The 22222-nt window shown below is 41.2% G+C and overlaps 1 protein-coding gene across 1 annotated transcript in view; it reads right to left on the bottom strand.

Moving 5' to 3' along the window:
* Pip4p2 (phosphatidylinositol-4,5-bisphosphate 4-phosphatase 2) overlaps positions 1-18866 on the bottom strand; it is a 55040-nt gene extending 36174 nt beyond the window's left edge. Inside the window, 1 exon segment of the mRNA XM_055603365.1 lies at positions 18690-18866. Coding sequence (XP_055459340.1) covers positions 18690-18795 — 106 coding nt within the window. The 5' untranslated portion in view covers positions 18796-18866.
* Positions 18867-22222: the final 3356 nt, after the last annotated feature.

Below are 22222 nucleotides of genomic sequence, written 5' to 3'. Positions count from 1 at the left end.
CAGCCAATGCTCCCTTCCTTAGGTGCACAATCTTTCTCCAGAGTTCAGAGCGACAGCGACAGCTGTCTTCAGAAGCCACATTTCAGCTCTGCAGGGACCCCTCCCCCCGAACTGCTTAGCTTCAACAGTTTCAATTTCAGTCTTTTGTTCCCTGGGCACAAACAGTGATAGCTGCACTTTGTAACCTCCTGGACACTTGAGAGTAAGATGTTTACCTTTCCATTATCCAGCCAGCAAGTTTATATCTAGCTAACGATTCTTTATATTAAATTCCATCCAGTTGTTTTCACATTCTGATGAGGTCGTGACTAACACAGAAGCTAAACTAATATAAGAAGATACCTCAGGGGGGTCCACATGGAGCCAAAGTAGGAGGTGGGATCTGGGCGTCCTGGGTCGGTGGGGCCGGGAAGGTTGGAGGGGAGCGGTTCCTGTGTTTGGTGGCGCGGCATGGAGCCCGAGGGAGTGGGCTTAGGAGCATCGGGCCTTCGTGAGGGGCGAAAGGTGGGGGCTCTGTGACACACTGGAGCGATAGAGACCGAATTTGACCGCAAAGTTGGATCTGCTGTGTGGAATCGTTGAATGGATGTGAAGCTGGGTGTGGGATTATGAGTGGCTGTGCTTCATGCAGGCAGTGTGGAGACCAGGGTTGAAGTGTCACGTCTGCGCGGTAGCTCCGTGTCGAAAGTGCTAATAATTAGAACGGGGCCATCTTCCCGAAGAGCACCCGTTTTATTTGAATACTTGAAAGGGGGGTGGAGGAAAGCTAAGGAATAAACCATTTTAAGATTGAAAAAAAAAAAAAAAAACCCTGAGGAAAAACAGCAATGGAATAAGAGGAATGGTTTGATCAGCCTTGTTTTGAACAGTATGCTGAGCTCCTCACTAGTGAGAAAGAGGAAGGTCTTAACCACAATATAGACTGCAGTCATCTTGAGGCACCTGACTGATGTTGGAGTTAACTGTGATGGCTAAAGCTGGTTCATGTGATCCTAACAGCAATAATTACTCTACGGCCAGTGATCGGAAAGGATTCTCATGAATGTACAGGTCCTGGAAGAAAATAACGAGGTGCAGATCTTTAAATTCTCAGCTTACTGGAGAAGCAGAGAACTATCACAGCTTTAAAAATTATCATGTATTTTTAATTAAGAAATGGATGATCACTCAAAAGGTAAGAGTCTTCCTCCCCTGCCACGTGAGCTCTGATTCTCTTCAGAGACCTTGCCAGACTGGCTGTCTCTGGTGCTGGGGTCTAAACTCCCTTTAACATTTATGGCATGCCGCTTTGTTTGTCTACGTACGGTATTACCGTATCTCCTAATGAATTCCCTCGTCTTCAGCATAAAAGAAGGAAGCAAGCAAGCAAGCACACAAGCAAGCAAGTCGATGCTATTAGAAATCAAACACAAAATTTAGTTGTGAAAACTGGATATTATGTCAGGTAAAACCACAGCCAACAGCCAGGAAAAGGACTGATTACAAAGGAATGAAATTCTGGAACTTGGAATGTACCCAAATAGAGCTGAGACAACACCCCTGACTCTAAGACTCCCTCACAAGTAGAAAATAGTTTTCTCCAAGTATCTGTAGAGATCACCTTTCTCTTTATAAATACTTCCCTTGAGGGAGTGGCCTACAAGGAAATGGTTGGCCATTTTCCTTAATACTAGCCATTAATACCCCTTACTGCCTCAAGATCCAGGATGAGGGTAAAATCTCAGCATTCTTTAAAAGAATAAAATTAGAGCTGGAAAGATGTCTCTATGATTAAGAGCACTAGCTGCGCTTTCAGAGGACCGAGTTTAGTTCTCAGTACCCACATAGCAGCTCACAACTATCTGTAACTCCAGTTCTGAAGGTCTAAAAACACCTTCTTCTGGTCTCCATGAGCACCACACACAGAGTGCACATGTATACATGTAAATAAAATGCTGATGTACATAAAATTAAATGAATCTTAAAAATATTTTAAGAAACACATACAAACTCTAAAACAATTGAATTGTGCATTAAGAGAACTGCAAGATTTTTGGTAGTAAGTATCACCTCAACCCCAAAAATATTTTTGGGTAAATCTTCAGAAAACAAGCAAAAGATAAAACATAATACTGAATTGAGCCAATTTTTCTGGACTCAGACCTTGATTTAAAGACAGAACTGGCTGAGGTGCGTACGAACTCACAGAGACTATAGCAGCGTGCACTGGGCTTGAATAAGTTAAACGCAGATGGGGTCCCAGCTCTGAGAAGGGGAAGCAGACAGGAGCTTCCAGGACCTACACAAGAAGTTCTCTCCAACTGCTTCCAAAGATAATGGTTTACTCCAGTGTCGTCTCACTGGGCAAATTAACCACACTCAAAGGCCCTTACCCAACAGAAGTTGGCCAACACAAAACCAATTCAATGTAACTTTTGTAGACTTTTGGTCTCATTTGTTTGGATGTTTTTTGTCTTATTGGCCTTTTGTTTGTACCATTTAGTTTCCAATTTTGTGTTTTTACAGTTTACGGGTGTATTTCGTGTGCTTCTTTGTTTAGTCTTTTAATTCTGGTTTGTCTGGGCTTTTCTTTGCCTGTTCTCTAAAAAGAAAAAGAAAGAAAAGGTGTGCAGTTGGGTGAGTGGGGAAGTGGGGAGTTTCTGGGAGGAGCTGGAGAATTGGAAACTGTGATCAAAATATATTGTATGAAAAAACTATTTTCAATTAAAATGTATATGCAGATATACATGTATGTATGTACATATGTATGTATCAAGAGAATTGGGTCAGAGTTTACTTTGCTCTTGATATAATGCCAAAATATTCCTACTATGATTCAGAAGAAGCAATCACAGGTTTAGAGAGTTAAGAATGTTAGAGTGGAGGGCTGGAGAGATGACTCAGAGTTTAAGAGCACTGTCTGTTCTTCCGGGGGTCCAGAGTTCAATTTCCAGAAACCACATGGTGGCTCACAACCATCTCAGGCAGAACATTGTATACATGATAAATAAATAAATAAATCTTAAAAAAATAAATGTTAGAATGGATTTCTCACGAGAAACCTGCATATATCACAACATCTCCTGAGATAGCACGTATCATGTTTTCTTCACTAATAAAACATTAAAGAAATCATTTATAGGAAATCAGGCATCTTGTGGTTACACTGATACAGAGAAAACATGATATGCTATTACACACTTGGACTGTATCTTACTTTGTGTATTTGTTGCTATGATAAATTACTCTGGTAAAAGCAACTTAAGGGAGAAAAGATTTATTCTGGCTCAAAGTTCAAGGATAGTGTCTATTGTGACAGGGAAATCCAGACAGCAGGAGCTTGAAGCAGCGGGTTACATGTTATCAACATCAAGAATTAGAAAACAAGTCGGGGATAGTGGAGTACGCCTTTCATCTCAGCACTGAGAGAGGCAGAAGCAGGCGGATCTCTGTGAGTTTGAGGCCAGCCTGGTCTACAAAGTGAGTCCAGGACAGCCAAGGCTATACAGAGACCCCCTGTGTCAACAAAACAAAACAAAACAAACAAAAAAAGCAAGGAACAATTAGTAATTTCTGCAGCTCAACTCCAGGATCCTGCCCAGGCAATGGCGCCACCCACACTTGCATCATAATTAATAAAATCAAAATAATTTCCCCATGGGCATGTCCAGAAGCTGGTGTTCTAGGTGAATCTAGACTCCTTGGAGTTGACAGTTAACACTGGCCGTCACAGATGCAATGGCTGGTGTCAGTAGGTATCAAAAACTAGCAAAACTAGTAAACTAGCAGAACTGCAAAACTAAAGACACAGGAGTATGTGTATTCTGAAGAAGGGTCAAGCATTTTCAAATACTGTCTCACAGGTACCTTTGGCAATGACCAGCTGAAATTAGCCTAGGACTGAAATGGTTAGCTAATTTGTAAAAATGTTGTTTAGCTGTATAGAAAAAAAACAAACTATTTCAACTCACAATGTAACTTCAGTGGCTACAGTAGAAACACAGTCCTTGACAGGTTTCCAATAAAAGGGGGTGGGGTCACAGAACCACAGCATCTATGTGGATCAGGTGACTAGTGCTTCAGAGGGAGCACCGGCCCTGCTACTTACCCTTCCTATACACTCCTAGAAAGAAAGCTCACGTGACCGATTTGACTATTTAAATGAAACTAAGCTGACTTTCAAATAATGTTCACTGCACACACACTCAAAATAGCCCTCAGGTTATAGTGGAGTCTTATATTGGATCCAACTCACACTGGTTCCAGAATATTTTGGAGCCCACCCTCATAAGAGTTTACTAGTTCTTAAAGACATAATTTAAGCAAACATTTTTGCAACCATTTAATTGCCAACACTTTTTTTCTCTACCTCACAAAGAAGGCTGAGTAGAAGTCTCTGGAATTTTCACAGAGAGCAATACCACTGGAAGAATGTCAGGGAGTAGAGACACTATGGGATGTTTGAATGAAAAGATCGTGATTAAAAAAAAATGCTGGTGAAGATCTGGAAAAAGAGAAACCTCATTCACTGTTAGTTATTATTAACCTATGCAGCCATTATGGATATCAATATGGTTCTCAAATACTAAAACTAAAACTGCTATAGGAGCCAGCTATTGAACTCCAGGGTATGTACCTGAAGGAACATAAGCCAGCTCACCATAGAGGTACTTGGATATCCATGTTTACTGCTAAACTGTTCACAGAATACAGGATATAATATGGAATCAGCCTAGATGTCCAGAAATAGAATGAAAATGTACATGTACAAAATAAAAATTTTATGCAGCCACAGAGAAAATTAAATCATGACATTTGCAGAATAATGGGTTGTACTAGAGATCATTATGTTGAGTAAAATAAACCAGAGTCAGAAAAACAAATGTCATGTTCTCTCAGTTACAGAATCCAGATTTAAATAAAGGTTTATTTATGCATATATGTTTGGGATTGGAAACAGGGCAGAAGAGGTGTAAATGGAGAAGAGAAGAGGCTAATAGAATATATGTAGCATTAAAGCAATTGGGGAAGGAAGGACTATTGAAGACAATGGAAGAGCAAATAAGAGCAAAGCATAATAATTATATATGTATGATAATGCCACAATGACAACCATTACTTTGTATGATAACATAAAAGAAAAATCTGTGAAGGCAGAATATATACCAGGGTTGCAAGTGGAGGGAAAAGGGATGTGAGCACAGTCTTTCCTGCACAGCTTAGTATTAATTCCTTTAGGTAGAGCAACACCTCTGTAAAATTTTACCAGTAATGCCTTCCTCCAATCGCCAGCTCTAGAAAAACAGTCACCTTAAGGGCGGCTACAGTATCAGCTTGAGGCCAACATCAGTCTCCACCCCAGCGCCATTAGTCCTCCTTACAGGAGCTTACATGGAGCCAGGGTAGACCACGAGGTATCAACGAGTCAGGCATTCCTTACGGTGACAAGGAATATGAAATTTCTCGACGAACTATCAACTATCTTGCACCGTCTCAGGCATATATACTATGTCAAAGAACAGCCACAAAGCTGGACATCCTGGCAAGAAATGCTTTCTGAGCTGCCAATAAGCAACTCCTAAATGACAACTGCTGTTCTGATTTTCTCTTTCCTTGTAAGGCCAGCACAGTCTGACCTGAATAATGCATCTCACCTGTGCCACTGCAACTGTGCCAAAGGAGTGATGGCTTATACTGTATTTTTATCTTCCGTTTCAGTTATCCCATTTGTTGCTCTTTCAAGAAATACAAAATTTCCTGGCCCTGATTTATGTGAAATTACACTGATTATTTACACGGCTCCACTCTCTGACATTTACAATATTGCTTTCAGGATACATGTCTCAAAATAATAATAATAATAATAATAATAATAATAATAATAATAATAATAATATAAAGAATAAAGAATTGCTTCCATGATGGGAGGGAGGGAAGACAAGGAAAAGGAAAGAAAAAAAAGTAAGAAAAGAAAAAAGAAGAAAAACAAACTTCCCTTATAGTCTAAAGAGGTAAAGGATTCCTCTGCTGTTACCCTTCTCACCCATCACATTTCCCTGAGGATCACAAACTGCATTTCCTAAGAGCACATAAGACATTCCTTTGCACATCACTAGGTGCATATATTAGCCACAGTATTCATGAATCTCTGATAATAAAGTCTACTTAGCCCAGGCCTATTTGAAGACAAATTAGAGCACTATGAGCAGTGGGGCACACCTGTAGTCCCAGACTCAGGGAGGCAGAGGCAGCCAGATCTCTGAGTTCGAGGCCAGCCTGGTCTACAAAGTGAGTCCAGGACAGTCACAGCTACACAGAGAAACCCTGTCTCGGAAAACTGAAGGACATGTTAGACCAAGAGATGATAAAGGGAGGAGGAGGGGAGAGACAAACTAAGTGTATGGAAAAAGAAAACAGCCACACTGATTTTGTAATGTTTTGTTTGCTTAAAGATGTCAAACAGTTTGGTGTTCTGCTAAGATCTCATGCTCTTAGATAGTAAAAATACATAAACTAGTAATATTATATCTACATCTTTCTAATTACTACCATTAATGAATTTTAACTGGATCCATGAGTAACCAATTTTAGATTAAAAACCAAAAATTAGGTAATTTCAGAATTTGAGACATCCACTCTACATCTGAGCAAAATCAGATAAATACAGGAGAGCTGATAAGACCCTTAGAATCAATGTTTATTTTACAGGCACACAGTAAGTGACAAAAAGCATTTGTGATACAAATCCCATGTTTAGCTAATGGCTTAACTAAATTTCATTTCCAAATATGAAGACTTCTAAAGAAACGAGGCTATTAACATGGCAGTTCTTCACTACAGACAGCAGGAGCAACAGCCCTGGAGCGCCGTCCTCTGCCCTGTGGACATGTCCTGCGAAGCAGCTGATGTGACCATGTGCTCCACCGAGCACACCGCCTTTGTTCTCATCCTCATCCAGTTCCCCCTTACATCTTCCCTCCCTGGGTGGCGCTCGCACCACCATGATGCCTCGCTCTATCACCCATTCTTTCCCACGGTGGATACGTGCTAGCAATGGGGAATGCGGAGTGCCTAGACGTGTGAGATGTAGGAGACCAGACCGGAGTATCTTGCCACTCTAGGATTTCTCACACATGAGTACCACGATACAAACTGGACACACACTGTTCAGGGACCATGTATTTTCTGGCAAAGACTGTACAGAACAGGAAAGGTTTTCTGTGCAGGCACAATTTTAGTTCCACAGTCGCCTTCCCATCTGTCTATCTGTGGGCAGGAAATCTACATCTCAACCTGGAAAAGAGTGAAAATGACCAACAACAGATACTGGTGTGAGGCAACAAGGAAAATGTAAAATAGAAACAGCGATGTTTCCTATTAGAAACAGGATTCTTCTGAGACCTTGGAAAAGCTGACAGGGAAGGTCAGCCATGATGGTCTGCTCTTTCTAAAGTATTAACACATTTTATTCAAGCAATATTTTTGACATGTTTAAGAAAGACTTTCTGAACTACCAATCTATACGCTAACAAATATTATCTTTTAAGGTATCCCATCACAATCATGAATTATAACAAGTACAGAAGTTTATGAAGTTGTGCCTTTCATGTTGAGACTCATTATTATCATGTGCTTGTAAGTAATGGTAGGCTTTTTTCCTTGTGACAATTTCACTTTATGCTTACATTGCCATAACTTTTATTTTGAAAAAGAAAACTGTACTTTAGTGTCCTTCTCACGGAGGCCACACCTCTGAGACACGCCTCCAGTGTTTCTCGGGGCCTATGATATGCACTTGCCCTGTGGCTTTACACTCAAGACAGTGTACCTTACACTATTTTCACCGCACTTTTTTTCCTCACAGCATATTCTGATAGTCTTTCCCCACTAGTGTTCTCCTGGTCTATACAGTTGCCTCAACTTACTTTTACAGCTGCAAGCCAGGCACGGTGGCACACATCTTTAATTCCAGCACTGGGGAGGCAGAGATAGGAAGATCTCTGTGAGATCGAGGCCAGCCTGATCCACAGAGCAAGTTCCAGGAGAGCCAGGGCTGTCAGACAGAGAGCAGTGCTGTGTAACTGTGTTGAAAAACAAAGCCTTCTTACTTTTCCAGCTGTGTAGCATTCCGCTATATATACAAGTCATGGCTTATTGCAATGGTTTTATAACATGGGTACAAGTTCTCTGTCACTCTTACCATGAAAAGATGAAGTCTGTATTCTTCTACTTTGAACCCATGTGATTTATAATTGCTTCAACCAATAAGCTGGTAGATGTGGCAATCACTGGACTTTTAGATTCAATCATACATACTATCTGGCTTTCTCTTGGATCTTCGTGCACTGAGGCATGTCCTACAGATTTAATGATGTATTCTCATTAGAGATTGGAAGCAAACCCAACTGGTTGAACTTGGCAAAGTGTCCTACACAGTTCTCTAAGTCTGGAAACTACTTATCTATTAAATTAGTTTGTATTCATGTATAGAATCCACACAACTCAAAAGAAACCAGTGTTTATCTGGGTAACATCCTAGGAAAATCTTCCTATTCAAAGCAATCTCATATCTATGTATTACTTCTCTTGTGAATGACGAATCTTAGTACTTTAACTAATTCCTGAAACCTCCAATATTATTTTCTACTATGCCATCCTCAATTTCTCCCTCTATTGAAATCATATATTCAAATCTGGGACAATTACAGCCTTTCTTATAAACTATTTTGAAATCCACACTATGCATCAACCAAGTTTGAATAACTCAACAAAATATGGGCAGAAAAAAATCTGCCACTGCCCCTGAACACAAATGCTAAGAGTAAGTACTCTTTGATCAGTCACATAGCATGCGCATATATGTTCTACACATGGATGAAACATTCCATGCTAGTCAGACTTCTAATTCCGAAAAGAAGAAATCGGCAATAGTTCTAAAACATTCACATATTGTCTTTCCAATAAACATACTATAAATTAACTAATTTCTTGAAATGATTCCCACTCCAAGCACTTTGGATGAGGGCTATTCTATGCAGATATATTCCAGGTGCTTCCAATTCCTTGCAAACAATAATTGGGCCATAAAACATAAAACCAAAAGTAACACTACATGCTATTTCTGTTTCTGGCATGAGACACTAAGGCTCTGAAATGAAACAAGCAGTATCCAGTAGCAGTAAGAGTGACTCTGAGGTGCTAGAAGAACTGAGTTTCATGATGCTTAGAAGTATAACCTGAAGTCAAGGAAAAGGAGCAAGACTTTGAACATATCTTATTTTTATTCTCATAGAACCAAAGGGGGAAGAGGGGTTGTTATACAACAATAGGACCAAAGAAAAATATCTAGAAACATAAAAGCAACACAAATCCACTAGAACCTTTCCTCCCCCTACCAACAAAAACACAGAAGCTTTGTAAAAAACAAAACAAAAACCAAATAAACAAACAAAACAAAACCAGAAACTCAGGAAACACGTTTATTCCTTTTTAGGAAATTTAAAAATTATGCTATTTCCACTATCTTTAATACCTCTTAGTGATTATAAAAAGCAGTGCACAAGAGCTGAGCCCAAAGTCCTCTCCAGAACTGCCCACTTCCCCCCCCCCCTTAGTAGGATTACAGTTTTCATTTGGAGAAGTTCCCCAAGGCTTACTACCCTGGAAGACAGTTATGGATTGCTCCAACACCTCTGTCCATCTACCAGGTGCCATCAGCAAGTGGTAGTGCTCTATGCTCAATACCTTTATGGAGGCTGAGGCGGAAAATCACAAGCTCCGAGCTAGCACGAGCTACCTCGTAAGCCCATGCCTCCAAACACTAATATGAATGGGTGGTGGGTGGGTGGGTGGGTGGATACTGAATTCAACCACATCTCAGTGCTTCCCTTACCTCCACCACTGTTCAGAACATCATTCCACAACTAACAGCCCCTTAATTCCTGCTGTATCTTATTGGTTTCTTCTTGTCTTCTCTAGGTAGTCATTTTTCATATACAAATCGGGACAATTTAAAAAAGTAAAAAGTTTTAGGTCTCTCCTTTACTCTAACCCTCCATGGCTCATTACCCTCATAGTGTAATCCCTCTGTGGCTGGAGACCGCCAAACCTCCAGGTCTCTCTCAGTCTGCACATATGACCTCTCCTACTACTCTTCGCCTACATGTCCATGCTCTGACCCATGCAATCCCCAGCTCTGTACATCTGCAGGTATTATGTTTGCTGTTTCCCTTATCTAGAAAACTTTTCTTTCCCCTAACATTTTGATGGCTAACTCTGACTCATTTTTTAGGACTCTGTGATTGTTACCACTGAAATTTCTTTCCTGATCGCCCATCTGTAACACTTCCCATCTTTGTTCCTTGCTTATTATTCTGAAATTACAGTGCTTACAGTACATAGCTCAAATGAATAGAAGTTCTTCAGCATATGAATAGCATAATGAGCTCTCAAATATTTGAAAGGATGGCTGAATGAATGGGGGAGGTGTTGATTTAGCACTTTAAAAATGCCGGAAAAATCCTGAGTGAAATGTGAGAATTATAAAAACAGAATAAAAGAACCTTGAAGGCCAGTGCTTACAGAATAAAAGGGGAGAATTCTGACAGGAAATGGGCTTGGCATCCACTGGAGTGCTAGAAGCAGGTATACTTCATCCTTAACAAAGATGTGACCTCCGAGAAGCAAAGTTTAGCTTAAATAATTGAAAGGCATCCTCTAAATGAAGTAAATGGATTATTATAATACAAAAATCAAGATTTCATATTCATCAAGACCCTACAGGTTCAACATCATAGAAGGTATACATCCTGCCAGGACATTTCCTGCTCATCGTGGCACTGTGACTTCCAGTGGGTCTCAGAACGTTTGACAAATTAACATGAACATTTAAACAAAGTTCTCCTGGGTGTACACAGAATAGGTCCTGGCATCTACATCATTTCTTCTTATCAACACATACCCAACCTTGGTTTGTCAAGCATGCAAGGAGATCCGGAAATTTAAGACTGATAAAATACATCTAAAGACTCTCACTCAGGACTGTCTACTGAAATATGGGAAATGCAGTTTAGAACAATTACACATGCAGTCTTAGAGGTCTTTGCCACCGCTCTCTCAATCCCATAAGCCATCCATCAACAAGTTCTAGGAGATGGTGGAAGGGAACTGGAGAGATAGCAAATGTCCAGCTAAAGGGCAAAGGGAGATGTGTACCATATCATCAGTCAAGTCTGCCCGCTGCACGTCAAGGTGGGCCCACTGCACCAGGAGAGAAGTTATTTACCAATGGCTGCCTGTTTGTGACCAGACCTTGGGACCATGACAGACTCATTCACTCATCTGAAGAAAGGACTGCATTTAATTTTTCCTCTGGATTTAAATCTCCTCCCATTTTGCATAAGACATCACAATATTGCTTTTCCTATTAAAGGAAAAGATAGACTTACAATTTACAAGATACTAGAACTACAAATCATGTGGGGCTCTTTTCAAGCTATTCTCTAGATTTTTTTCATCAATATAATAATGTACTAATTAATAGTACTCAGCATAATTTGGATCTCTGATCTTGATGGCAAGTATTATACACAACGCTTTACTATTCTAATATCATAATGTGTTTGTTTATAGGATAGTCATGCATTAAATGACAAGTAAATTTATTTATAACATCTTACATCGTAACAAATCGGGATATCCTGCATTTAAAAAAAGAATTAAAGGGTGGGGGGATTGAGCAGTGGTGGTGCATGCCCTTAATCCCTGCACTTGGGAGGCAGAAGCAGGAAGATCCCTGAGTTTGAGGCCAACCTGGCCTACAGAGTAAGTTCCAGAACAGCCAGGGCTACAACGAGAAATATTGTCTCAAAAAAACCAAAATAAATTAAATAAAAATAAGTGTAAAAATAAAATGGGGAAAATGATGGGACACAGTACGAGGGGAATTCTGAGTGCTTGTGCGATAACTCCAAGAAACAAGATAAGAGTCTTGTGACCTTAGATTCTTCAAAAGCACAGAATTGCTCTTAGAATGTGCTTTTGTGTGGCTCCCTTTTAGGTATAGCAGATAGGAGTGCGTTTAATGCCTGATGCTCTGAATGCAGTTGAATATTGCAAGAGATTTCAGTATGCCTCGTTTTTAGGTTCTGCACACTGTCAAATAGAGCTAAAACTCTCAAGTAATTGGATTTTTTTTTTCATGTGACACTTCTTTATGGATACATGCACCATGGATGAATGGGGAATGCCCTAGCACACTCACAGGACTCTGAGGAATTCTGAATCAATGTTCATGTGTTTAGTTCTGACCAATAGACAAATAGCACACTTTCAAGTCAGGCCTCTTATTTCTAGGCTCATAGACCCTATAGGTGAATTCATCGCATCTCTTTTTAAATATCTGGAAGCAAAGGAAATGCCTCACATCTTAAACTAAGTTTGAGATTTGCCATCTCCAAAACTCAGTCTTCTTTTGGTGTCCTCTGTTTTAGTGCAGGCAAGGATATCTTTGCCATTACTCTCTGACTCCCATGAGCCATCCATCTACAAGTTCAGTTCAGTCTACTCTTTGCTTTGGCCTCTTTGTTTTGGCATTCCCAGCAATGCCAAAGAGTATTTGTCTTCTAGTCAAATACTCTTCCACTGGGCTTTTGATCTCCATCTTCTTTTCACTGTTGCCAAATTTTTTTAAAGATAATTTTGAGACAGAATCTTCCTAAATTGACTTGGATAGTCCCAAAGTTGCAATTTTCCTGAGTAGCTGAGATTATAGGTGTGTGCCACAATGCTTGGCAAACTTCATCTGTTGGCTTTCCATCCCTAATATAACCTGAGTCCAAGCAACCAGCCTAATTAATGAAATTTGCCTGGATTTTTACTTTAGTTCAGTAAGACAGCTCTTCTTAGAGAGTGATTTAAAATAGGATCTGACATACTAGATTTTTATTTGAACAAAATTTCCTTCACATGGCCTATCATGCCCTGGAACCAACTCATATTCATTGTATTCATATTCATCCTGATGGTCTCTGTTTTAGTACAGGCAAAGTAACCAGAGTTGCATAAGCAGAATTCTTGGAGATCTTTGCCACCACTTTCTCACTCCCATGAGCCATCCGGTAACAAGTTCCACACAGAACAAATCACTCAACATGACAGTATCTTACAGTATCTTAAACAAAAATTTAAGATTAGTGCCAGCAATTCTGTGAGTTGTTCAGCATCAGTTGGGTTGCTGTTATTTACAGTCTCTGATATAGTGAAGTTTGCCTTGGGTTGGTGTCATTTGATGACACATCTGTGCTGTGTGTCTCAGCAGTGGTCAGACATCTTTCTTCTATGTGGCTTTTCTGTGTAGGTGGTTTTGGCTTTCTCTAAGCATGGCTGTCTCCAGACATCCCATTTCTTACTTGACAAGTTGCTTTTTCCAAAGTGCACTTCAGCAACGTCCAAAGCAGAAATTACAATCTCTTCTTATTTAGTGTCTAAACTCACCCAGCATATCTTCCACCTCATTCTGGAGGTCAAAACCAAGTCACGGGGTCAGCTCTTTCTAGAGGGCTTGAATGTCTGAAAACAAAGTTAGTGTGGAAAGAGAGAGTCTGTGGAGATTATCATCCACACCTACCTTCCTCATTTCATTTTATAACATGTGCCCTACATCTATTTCCACTTTAGCAACACTGATCTTCTCCTTGCCCCTTGCACTTAACCTTCTTCATTCTGCTAATGGTGTTTTGTTTGTTTGGTTGACTTTTGGTTTTCCATACTACTTTGTTTTCCTACAATGTCCAGCTGGTACCCTTCTCATTAGATAACTCCTGTTCCACCTTCAGATCACAATCAAGGTTCCGGAAAGCCTTTCCAGTCTCCCTTAGCCAGGTTAAATATTAGTGTATGTGGTCAGGGCACCAGACATGTTTCAAATATAATCCTGTCCTTTTTGCATTTTGTGTTTCAGTGAGTAACTGTGCAATTTAACCTCCATCACATAAGAGAAAAGGAAACTAGTCTGTTTGCTTTCCTACCACAGGCCTTGGCTGATATGCCAGGGTTAGTTGATGAATAAAATGAAAGAAATCTAGAAGAACTGTCACTCTGTATGCAACAATCCCTTTCTGAATTGTACTCAAGTATACAAGCACATTCCCATTGTCAATACTGTATACAATTAAACAACCTGGAATTCAAAGCATATTTTTCAGACAGATTTTACAAAGTGAGCTCTTAGTTCTTGCCAACTTGACACAAAATGCAGTTGCCTGGGCAGAGGGAACCTCAGCTGAAAAACTGTCCCCCCTGGACTGCGGGCCTGTGGGCATGTCTGTGGGACATTTCCCTAGTTAATGCCTGGCATGAGATGTATGAACGCACTGCAGGCACCTTTAGGCAGATGGTTTTGGGTTGCAGAAGGAAGCAGGCTTGACAAGCCATGAAAAATAAGCCAGTCAGCAGCACTCCTCCATGGCCTCTGCTTCAGATCCTGCCTGCAGATTCTTACCTTGAGCCCCTGGTCTCTCTTCTCTCTATAATGGACTCCAACGTAGTGTTATCACACCAACAGAGAAGCAAACTAGAATGCAAATATAAAAGTTCTATCATCCTGCCGTCTATTGTCTAACATATTCGTAGATCTGTAAGGAACCAATTAATCCATCTATTCAAGTTTGTGCCATTTTCCTTTTCCTTTCAAATGAAACTAAAAGCTGTTTTTTATTTTAATTTTGATGCCTAAACAAAAGCTGACCGATATAGCTGAGCATTGTAGTCAGGAGAGAAGTCCCACTCTGTAGCTCTCCAGTACTGACAGCAGAGTCCATGAGCATTCTACCCAGAAACTAACGTGGATAGTATGAAGAACTACATGTGATTCTTCTTGGGCAAAACCTAATGTCCAATTCTAAATGCCCTCCCCTATATAATAAACAGCCTACCTAGAAATAAGCACACTATAGCTTTCCACCCAAAATGTACTCTTTTTTAGAAGGTAGGAATAACCTTTTTATTTGTTTGTTTGTTTTGAGTGACAGGGTTTCTCTGTGTAGCCTTGGACTCACTTTGTAGACCAGGCTGGCCTCCAACTCACAGTGATCCGCCTGCCTCTGCCTCCCAGGATGCTGGGATTAAAGGAGTGTGCCACCATGCCCGGCTAAGGAACAACAATTTATGATTCTTAGAAAGTGATGGGAAGAGAAGGCTCAGTGTTTAAGAGCACACACTGCTCTTGGAGAAGACCCAAGATCATCACCAACAATGGGTGCTAACCGTCAACTCAACTCCAGTCTCCAGGGCATCCAACACTGTCTTCTCAAATCCTCAACCACCTCCACACACACGGTGCACATGCATGCACTCAGGCACACACATGCACACATGAAATTAAAAAAGTAAGAGCTGGTATGGCGGCACATGCCTTTAATCCAGCATTCTGGAGACAGAGGCAGGTGAATCTTCTTGAGTTTGAGGCCCGCCTGATCTACAAAGTGAGTCCAGGATAGCCAGGGCTACCACACAGAAAAACCTTGTTTCGGGAAAACTTAAATAAACAAATGAATGCATAAATGAGTAAGTCTTTTAAAAGGAGGATGACACAAAGCAATGAATTTGAAAATATTGTTGTTCAGCCTCCTCTCCCTTCTCCCCCCTCTCCCTCTTCCTCCCCCTTCCCTTCTGCCAAGCAGAGGTGTTGCATGCCTTTAATCTTAGCAGAGACAAAGGCAGGCAAATTTCTGTGAGTTTGAGGCCAGCCTGATCTACAGAGCAAGTTCCAGAACAGCCACGGTTACAGATAAACCCTGTTCTAAAAAACACACAAACAAAAAAATCTGACCTGATTCTTCCTTTTAACCTACTAACCGTCTGAGGGATTAGGATGGAAGACCGTAGAGCTGGCAAAGTGTTTGCTTTGAAGGCGTGAGGACTTGAATCTTGAGCCCCAGCACCCACACATAAAGCTGGGTGCGGTGGTGCACGCCTGGAACCCCAGCCACGTGCAGTCAGAGGCAGGAAACTCCAGGTTCCATAGCTCTTTCTCAAAAACGGAAGTGGACAGTGATAGAGACACATGATATGGACTTGTGGCACTTGTGTACACAAAAACATATAACACATACATACATAGACTCTGAATAGTTATAAGTGGTATCATAAACTAAAATTAATTATCAAAATGTATATTTAATTTCTAGTCTTTAGATTCCAACTAAGAATTTTACTGTTTTCAGCTACTAACAGAATCTGGTGATAAGAGAAGTCTTAAAAATCTGAAGTGCCAGGGCTGGAGAGATGGCTCAGAGATTAAGAGCACTGGCTGTTCTTCCAGAGGTCCTGAGTTCAATTCCCAGCAACGACATGGTGGTTCACAACATCTATAATAAGATCTGGAGCCCTCTTCTGGCATGCAGATATACATGTAGACAGAACATTGTATACATAATGAATAAACATATATTTATTAAAAAGATATTTAACAAAAACAGAAAGCAAAAACTGAAGTGCCAGACATTGATGTATCAAGCCCTTTATCCCAGCATAGGCAGGAAGATCTCTGTGAGTTCAAGGCCAGGCTAGTCTACAGAGTGAGTTCCAGGAGAGCCAAGGCTACACAGAAAAACCCTGTCTGGAAAAAATCAAACAAAATGAAAAAAAAAAAATCAAAAGAAAAAATATGAACTGAGTTTATTTATTGTTTCTCTCTACCACATGAGCTCTGTGGAAGCACAGTTTTGATCAGTCTTAGGCAGTCCCGTATGTGGCACACCCTGGTGCCCCATAAACTTCCTGAATGAATGAAGAATGAATGAATGAATGCTGGTGTTCAAAATTCAGATCTTGTGCATTACTCAAACAATTACGTTATTAATCACGAAACAATACTGTCAAGGTGCAAATAAAATGACTCTATTTCTCATTTATGTTTCTTGCTTTATAGGTATTGTCCCATATGATATCAGTATTTCAAATATCTCACTCATTTCTATCAGTACCAAAAAAAATTATTCTACTATAAGATCAAATGAGTGTTTTGATTGAACATGCCCTCAAAAGTAGATGTTAAACATTCTTTAAAGTGAAATTACTTCTTTTCAGTGGTTGATTTGGAAGGCCACTTCCTTTGTAGTTTGGGGAAATTGATCAAATTAAGGAAATCTATACAAAACAGTGAGGTCTATGCAGGTCTGTGTGTGTGAGTGTCAATCCCGTGTTTGTTATAACCTCAAACTGACTAGAAATAGGAAAAGGCAGCTCCATGACAGAGCATGAAAAAATGTTCTCTGTCAGTTATTTTTGTCCAAACTCAGTCCCTTAATAAACTGTCAAATATTTTGTCTCAAATGACTAAATTAAGAAAATTGAAACATTAAAGAACCAAGGAATAAACAATATTAACACTGAATGGCCCACCTAAGGAAGATCCCCAAACTTGGTGTCCCACGAATTCTGTCCAACAAGTGTAACTTGTGGGTTTTCAGTGGGTGAGTTTTCCTGGCCCCTTTCCTCTCAAGCTGTCAATCACACAGAATTACTCCCAGCTAACCATAGTTTTCCTTTGTCCTTCTGTTTATAGGTGGTTTGAGACCCAGAGAGCTGATTTTCAAGTTAGAAAATGTTAAATAGAAATGTTAAATGCCAGACAACTTCATTTTGTTCTAGTGTTTCCCGAGTCTCAGAAATGAACGTGGGAGAAGTTGTGTTACAAGACTTGTGACCTGCTAATATTTCAAAAGCATTAACTTTTGCTTCCTTGGATTTTTAAACTTCATTCACCTTCAGCAAAAGGAGCAAGATGAAGTAAGCTATGTGCGCACGTGCCGTATTTAATGATCCCTGCAAGGCTTGCCTTCAAGACTACTGTAGTGATCACCCAAAAGACTTTGAACAAAGACAGGTCTTGAATGAACCGAATCCTTTGGTAAACAGACTTCTTTTCCTTCATCACACCATTTACCCAAAGCCCTTTTTATTCTACACTGAAAACAAAAATAAAAATTATATACAGTTATAAACTTGGGTAACTTTTTAGAAGTTAATTTCAGCCTCACCCAGATATATATGAATGAATGAATGAATGAATGAATGAATGAATGAATGAATGAATGAATGAACCAACCCACGTTCCTTCTATCCGCAGGTTCTTCATTCACTACTGAAGCTATGGCATACGCTCCTCGCGGGCAGGAATAACGCCCGTAGCTCAGGCATTTCAGACATATTAGGAATATTGACTAACTCCGTTCCTTCAGGTTAGGCACTTCCCTGCTCGCACTGGGCGCCGGGGGTGAGTGTGGGAGACTGTTTCTTGCTGAAGTCCTCTCAAGGACAGCTGCTAAGGTGAACAGTACCCCGGGTTTTCCGGCAACCACAGCACTTGTGAACGACTGAGGGAGAGATCTGCAGTACCACCCAGCTGCACTTAGGGGCTGCTCTGAAAACAGCAACACGGCGCTCGGGAATTCATGGCAGCTCTGAGCCCGAGTGTTCGAGCGCACTGTCCACACCGCTAGCGGCAGCGGCAGCAGCAGCAGCGGCAGCAGCAGCAGCGGCAGCAGCGAGGCTCCCGGGCAGGCAGGAACCGCCTGGGGAGGCAACAGTCAGCATCCCTTCACCCCAGCCCGAGGGAGAGGCTCTCCTCCGCCTCCGCGCTAGCGCTCCCGGGCACTCAGGCTTCCCGACCTCTCCGGGAGAAGCAGAAAGGTCCCCGCCGGCCTTACCTCTCGGGCTGCTCTCCTGCAAGTACGGCGGGGCCGTGGGAGTGACGTTCCCCGAATGGGATGCTGACAGCAGCGGCGAGCGTTCGTCCATCCCGTCAGCAGCCATGACTGCAGCAGCGGCGGGGCGGGCCGCAGCTTGAGCTGGGCTGCGGCTCCAGGAGGTGGTGGCCGGCGCTGCGCTGCCGCTACGGCCTCCGGGAGGGCCCAGGCTGTGTCACAAGGCAGACGGCGGGGGAGGGGAGGGTGCGGGACCGAGAGGCGGGGGGGAAGGGAAGCACGCCCGGAGGCTTGCTGGGGGAGGGGAGGGGAAAGAAAGAGCCCCGGAGGAGGAGGAGGAGGAAGGGAAGAAGTGGTGGAGGAGAACTCAGCCAGTCTGGGAAAAGGGGGAACGGATAGGACCGATTAGGAAACGGGGGGAGGGGAAGAGATCAAGTAAGCAAGAGGAGGGGCAAATGGAAGGAGAGGGTGAGGAATCTTTTAAACTAAGAGAAACGAGGATAAAGAGCAGCTTTGAAAGGCACTAAAAGAAAAGGCCTGTTCTTGATTACCGGAGAGTTAGAGCAATCAAGTTCAGCTCCCCCTGGAAGGAGGAGGAGGGTCTGACTTTGCTGGTAAACTTTGCAGTTGGGTAGAGAAAGCTTATTTATTTCTTGAGTTAGCAATTTCTTCTTGGAGGTTTAGTCTTTCTTTGGTGCGTGTGCTTTGGGGTTTCCTCTTTTCCTTGATGATTTTTTTTTTTTTCTTTTTTGGCAATATGGGTGCTGACTTTTGATTTTGGCACTTTAAGCATAAATGTTGACTTTTATAACTTCCATTTTACAAAACAGACTGTCATAGTTTTTACAATAACGAGGCTTTTGTATAATGTAAGACAATTAAATCCTTTTTTCCCCCACAAAAGATTAAAAAAAAAAGTTATTGGCCTAAAGCAGTGGCTCGCTGGCCTTGCTTAGGACACAAAATCCAGTTTTCAACACGCACAACCACCTGTAACTCCAGCACACAGAATCCAATGCCCTGTCTGGCCTACCGCGCGCATGCACACAGACACACGCACACAAAGTTTTAAAATTTTGTTTAAATATTCTTTTCTTGGTTTTGAAGGTTTAAATTTGATTCCAGAATGGTTTACGTTCTTTTTAAAAGGCAAGCCAAAATGTAGAACACATCAAAATAAAAATGCAGCAGGAATAAAAGTGATAGCCTATAATAACAATTTTTCTGCTACGATTCTTCTGAGTCACTTGGGAAGAGTTAATTGCTCACTTATCAGGTGTCCACAAGTATCTAGGGTGCAGTTTCCATGCTTAAGGTGGCCAAAAGGCAGGACAGTGAAATAGCTGTGTAGGAGGCGGGTAGTTGTAGTCTTACATTTCGATGGGTATACACAGCAGACATGAGACATTTGAAATTACTCAGATCACATTCCGAATTCTCAAGTTCCTCTCTGAAGACATACTCTTTCTTCTTTAAATCTATTCAGTACCAGCTGGAAACCCTAAGGGAAGATAAACAATGTTTTCTTTCATGCAGCATCTTTGGAGTATCCCAGAACAAGATGGTGTGATCCCTATGAGCATGGGATGTAAAGACTCACGATGTAGGTCTCCCTGAAAAAGAAAGATAGGAAGAAAGGAAGAAAAGAAGAAAGGGAGAAAGGGAGAGAGGAAGGAAGAAAGAAAGGAAGGAAGGAAGGAGGGAAGGAAGGAAGGAGGGGAGAAAAGTTTATCCCTTGCGATATGAGTGGCAGTGCCTCACAGTTATAGACTGAAGATTACTGAGTTGAAGCAAATTACAAAACTAATCAACAGAACCCTGCTTTTACCCTGGATTGTCCTACAAAGGCTCATATATACAGTAACAGTATGGGAGGTGCTGTTAAGAGTTAGGAGGTAGAGCCAGTGGGTCATCAAAGGTGTACTCCCTTGGGAGAAATTGCATTGCAAAGTTTTAACCCATCTGTCTTTACACTTTCCTTCCTGTGTGATGATAGACAGGTTGATTGTCTCATAGCCGTCGAAGCTCTCATCAGAGGACAACTAATACTTTGGATTTGAATTGCCAGAGTAAGTTAAATAAGCCTTTAGTATGTTAGTTAGTTACCTCACGTACTTGGTTGTAGCGGTGCAAAGATGAGCAATAAATTTCATGTTCTGTCATGCCACCCCCAAACAATATTTTAATGCTTTGTTTACGTTGCGTTATCCTCCTACTCTCTATCCCCAAATGACAGATGCGGTCAGAAGACATGTACTCCTCTGGGGAGGGTCCTCTTTAAAGTTTTAATTACGTCCTTTTCCTTTCCTCCTTCAAGCCCCTGTCACATTCTCCCTCACTTCCTCTCTTATATTCTCTCCAGTGTCCCTCTTAGTATGACTTAAATATTTTAATATGTCTGTTTATTTTGTGTGAGTGCTCATGAGTGTGATCAGATGCCGTGGTGTGAGTGTGGGAGGCAGAAGACAGCTTGTGGCAATCAGTTCTCTTCCACCCTGTGGGGCCTGGAGATTAAACTTGGGTTGTCATGCTTGGGGGACTTCCAAGACTCATGACCCCCTTCATTATTATTATTATTATTATTATTATTATTATTATTATTGCTACTACTATTATTATTATTTCATATATATGCACAAATCTGTAAATACAACCATCTGAGTCTGTTTATTGTTGTCTGTATGTACATAATTTCAGGGCCAATCAATTAGTACTATATAACCAGTTAGTGGCTCATCCCTGGGGAAGATGAATTCTCCCTCTCAGCATTGACTATAGTTCTTTATCCAGGAATGGAAGCCTTTGAGATTTCCCCCCTTCTGTGTTAGTATGTCTATTAGCATTGTCACTATTTGGATCTTGTTTAGGCATATATTTTGTTCATATATATGAAGAATTATGGGTGCAGCTTCCCTGTCATTTCTAAGAGATATAATCTCATTGGTCCTCTGGGTCTTACAGTTCCCTCCTTCCTCTTCTTCTGAGATGTTCCCTGAGCCTGGGGTACAGGAGTTGAGTTGTAGTTGTATGCCCCAGAGTTAGGAACTCTACCATCAGTTTTCTATATTCTGACCATTTGTTGCTTTCTGTGATAGTCTCTGTCTGCTGCAAAGAGAAGCTTCTTCAATGAGGGATGAGAGCTACATCCATCTATGGGTATAAGATTAGTATTGAGAATGAAGTTTGCAATTATACTGGTCTAATAAAGTAGAGATGGCATGGTCTCCACTGAGATCCATGAACTCATTAGCTGTGGGTAGTCGGGTAGGTTTCCAGTACCAGGCATGATTTTTCTCTTGTTGAGTGGGCCTTAAGTCCAGTCAGATTTCTATTGCTTACCAGCAAGATGTGGGTACAACAACTACCTTCTGGAATATCTTAGCCTGCTGGTCATTGTTGTGGTTCATAGTGTCTGCTCTGGGTAGGACTGCTCATTGTTTTCCCTCTGCTTAAGCTAGTCCTTGGGGAGGAAGAAGCGTGTGTCTTTTATTCACAACCTATCTTTAATATCTAGCGTAAGTAACAACATTAACCAG

Source organism: Psammomys obesus, unplaced genomic scaffold (genome assembly GCF_907164565.1).
Source record: "Psammomys obesus unplaced genomic scaffold, mPsaObe1.curated_primary_1811, whole genome shotgun sequence".
NCBI classification, from domain to species: Eukaryota; Metazoa; Chordata; class Mammalia; order Rodentia; family Muridae; genus Psammomys; species Psammomys obesus.
Note: the sequence above shows the minus strand (reverse complement) of the source record. Positions and strands in the feature narration are given on the sequence as shown.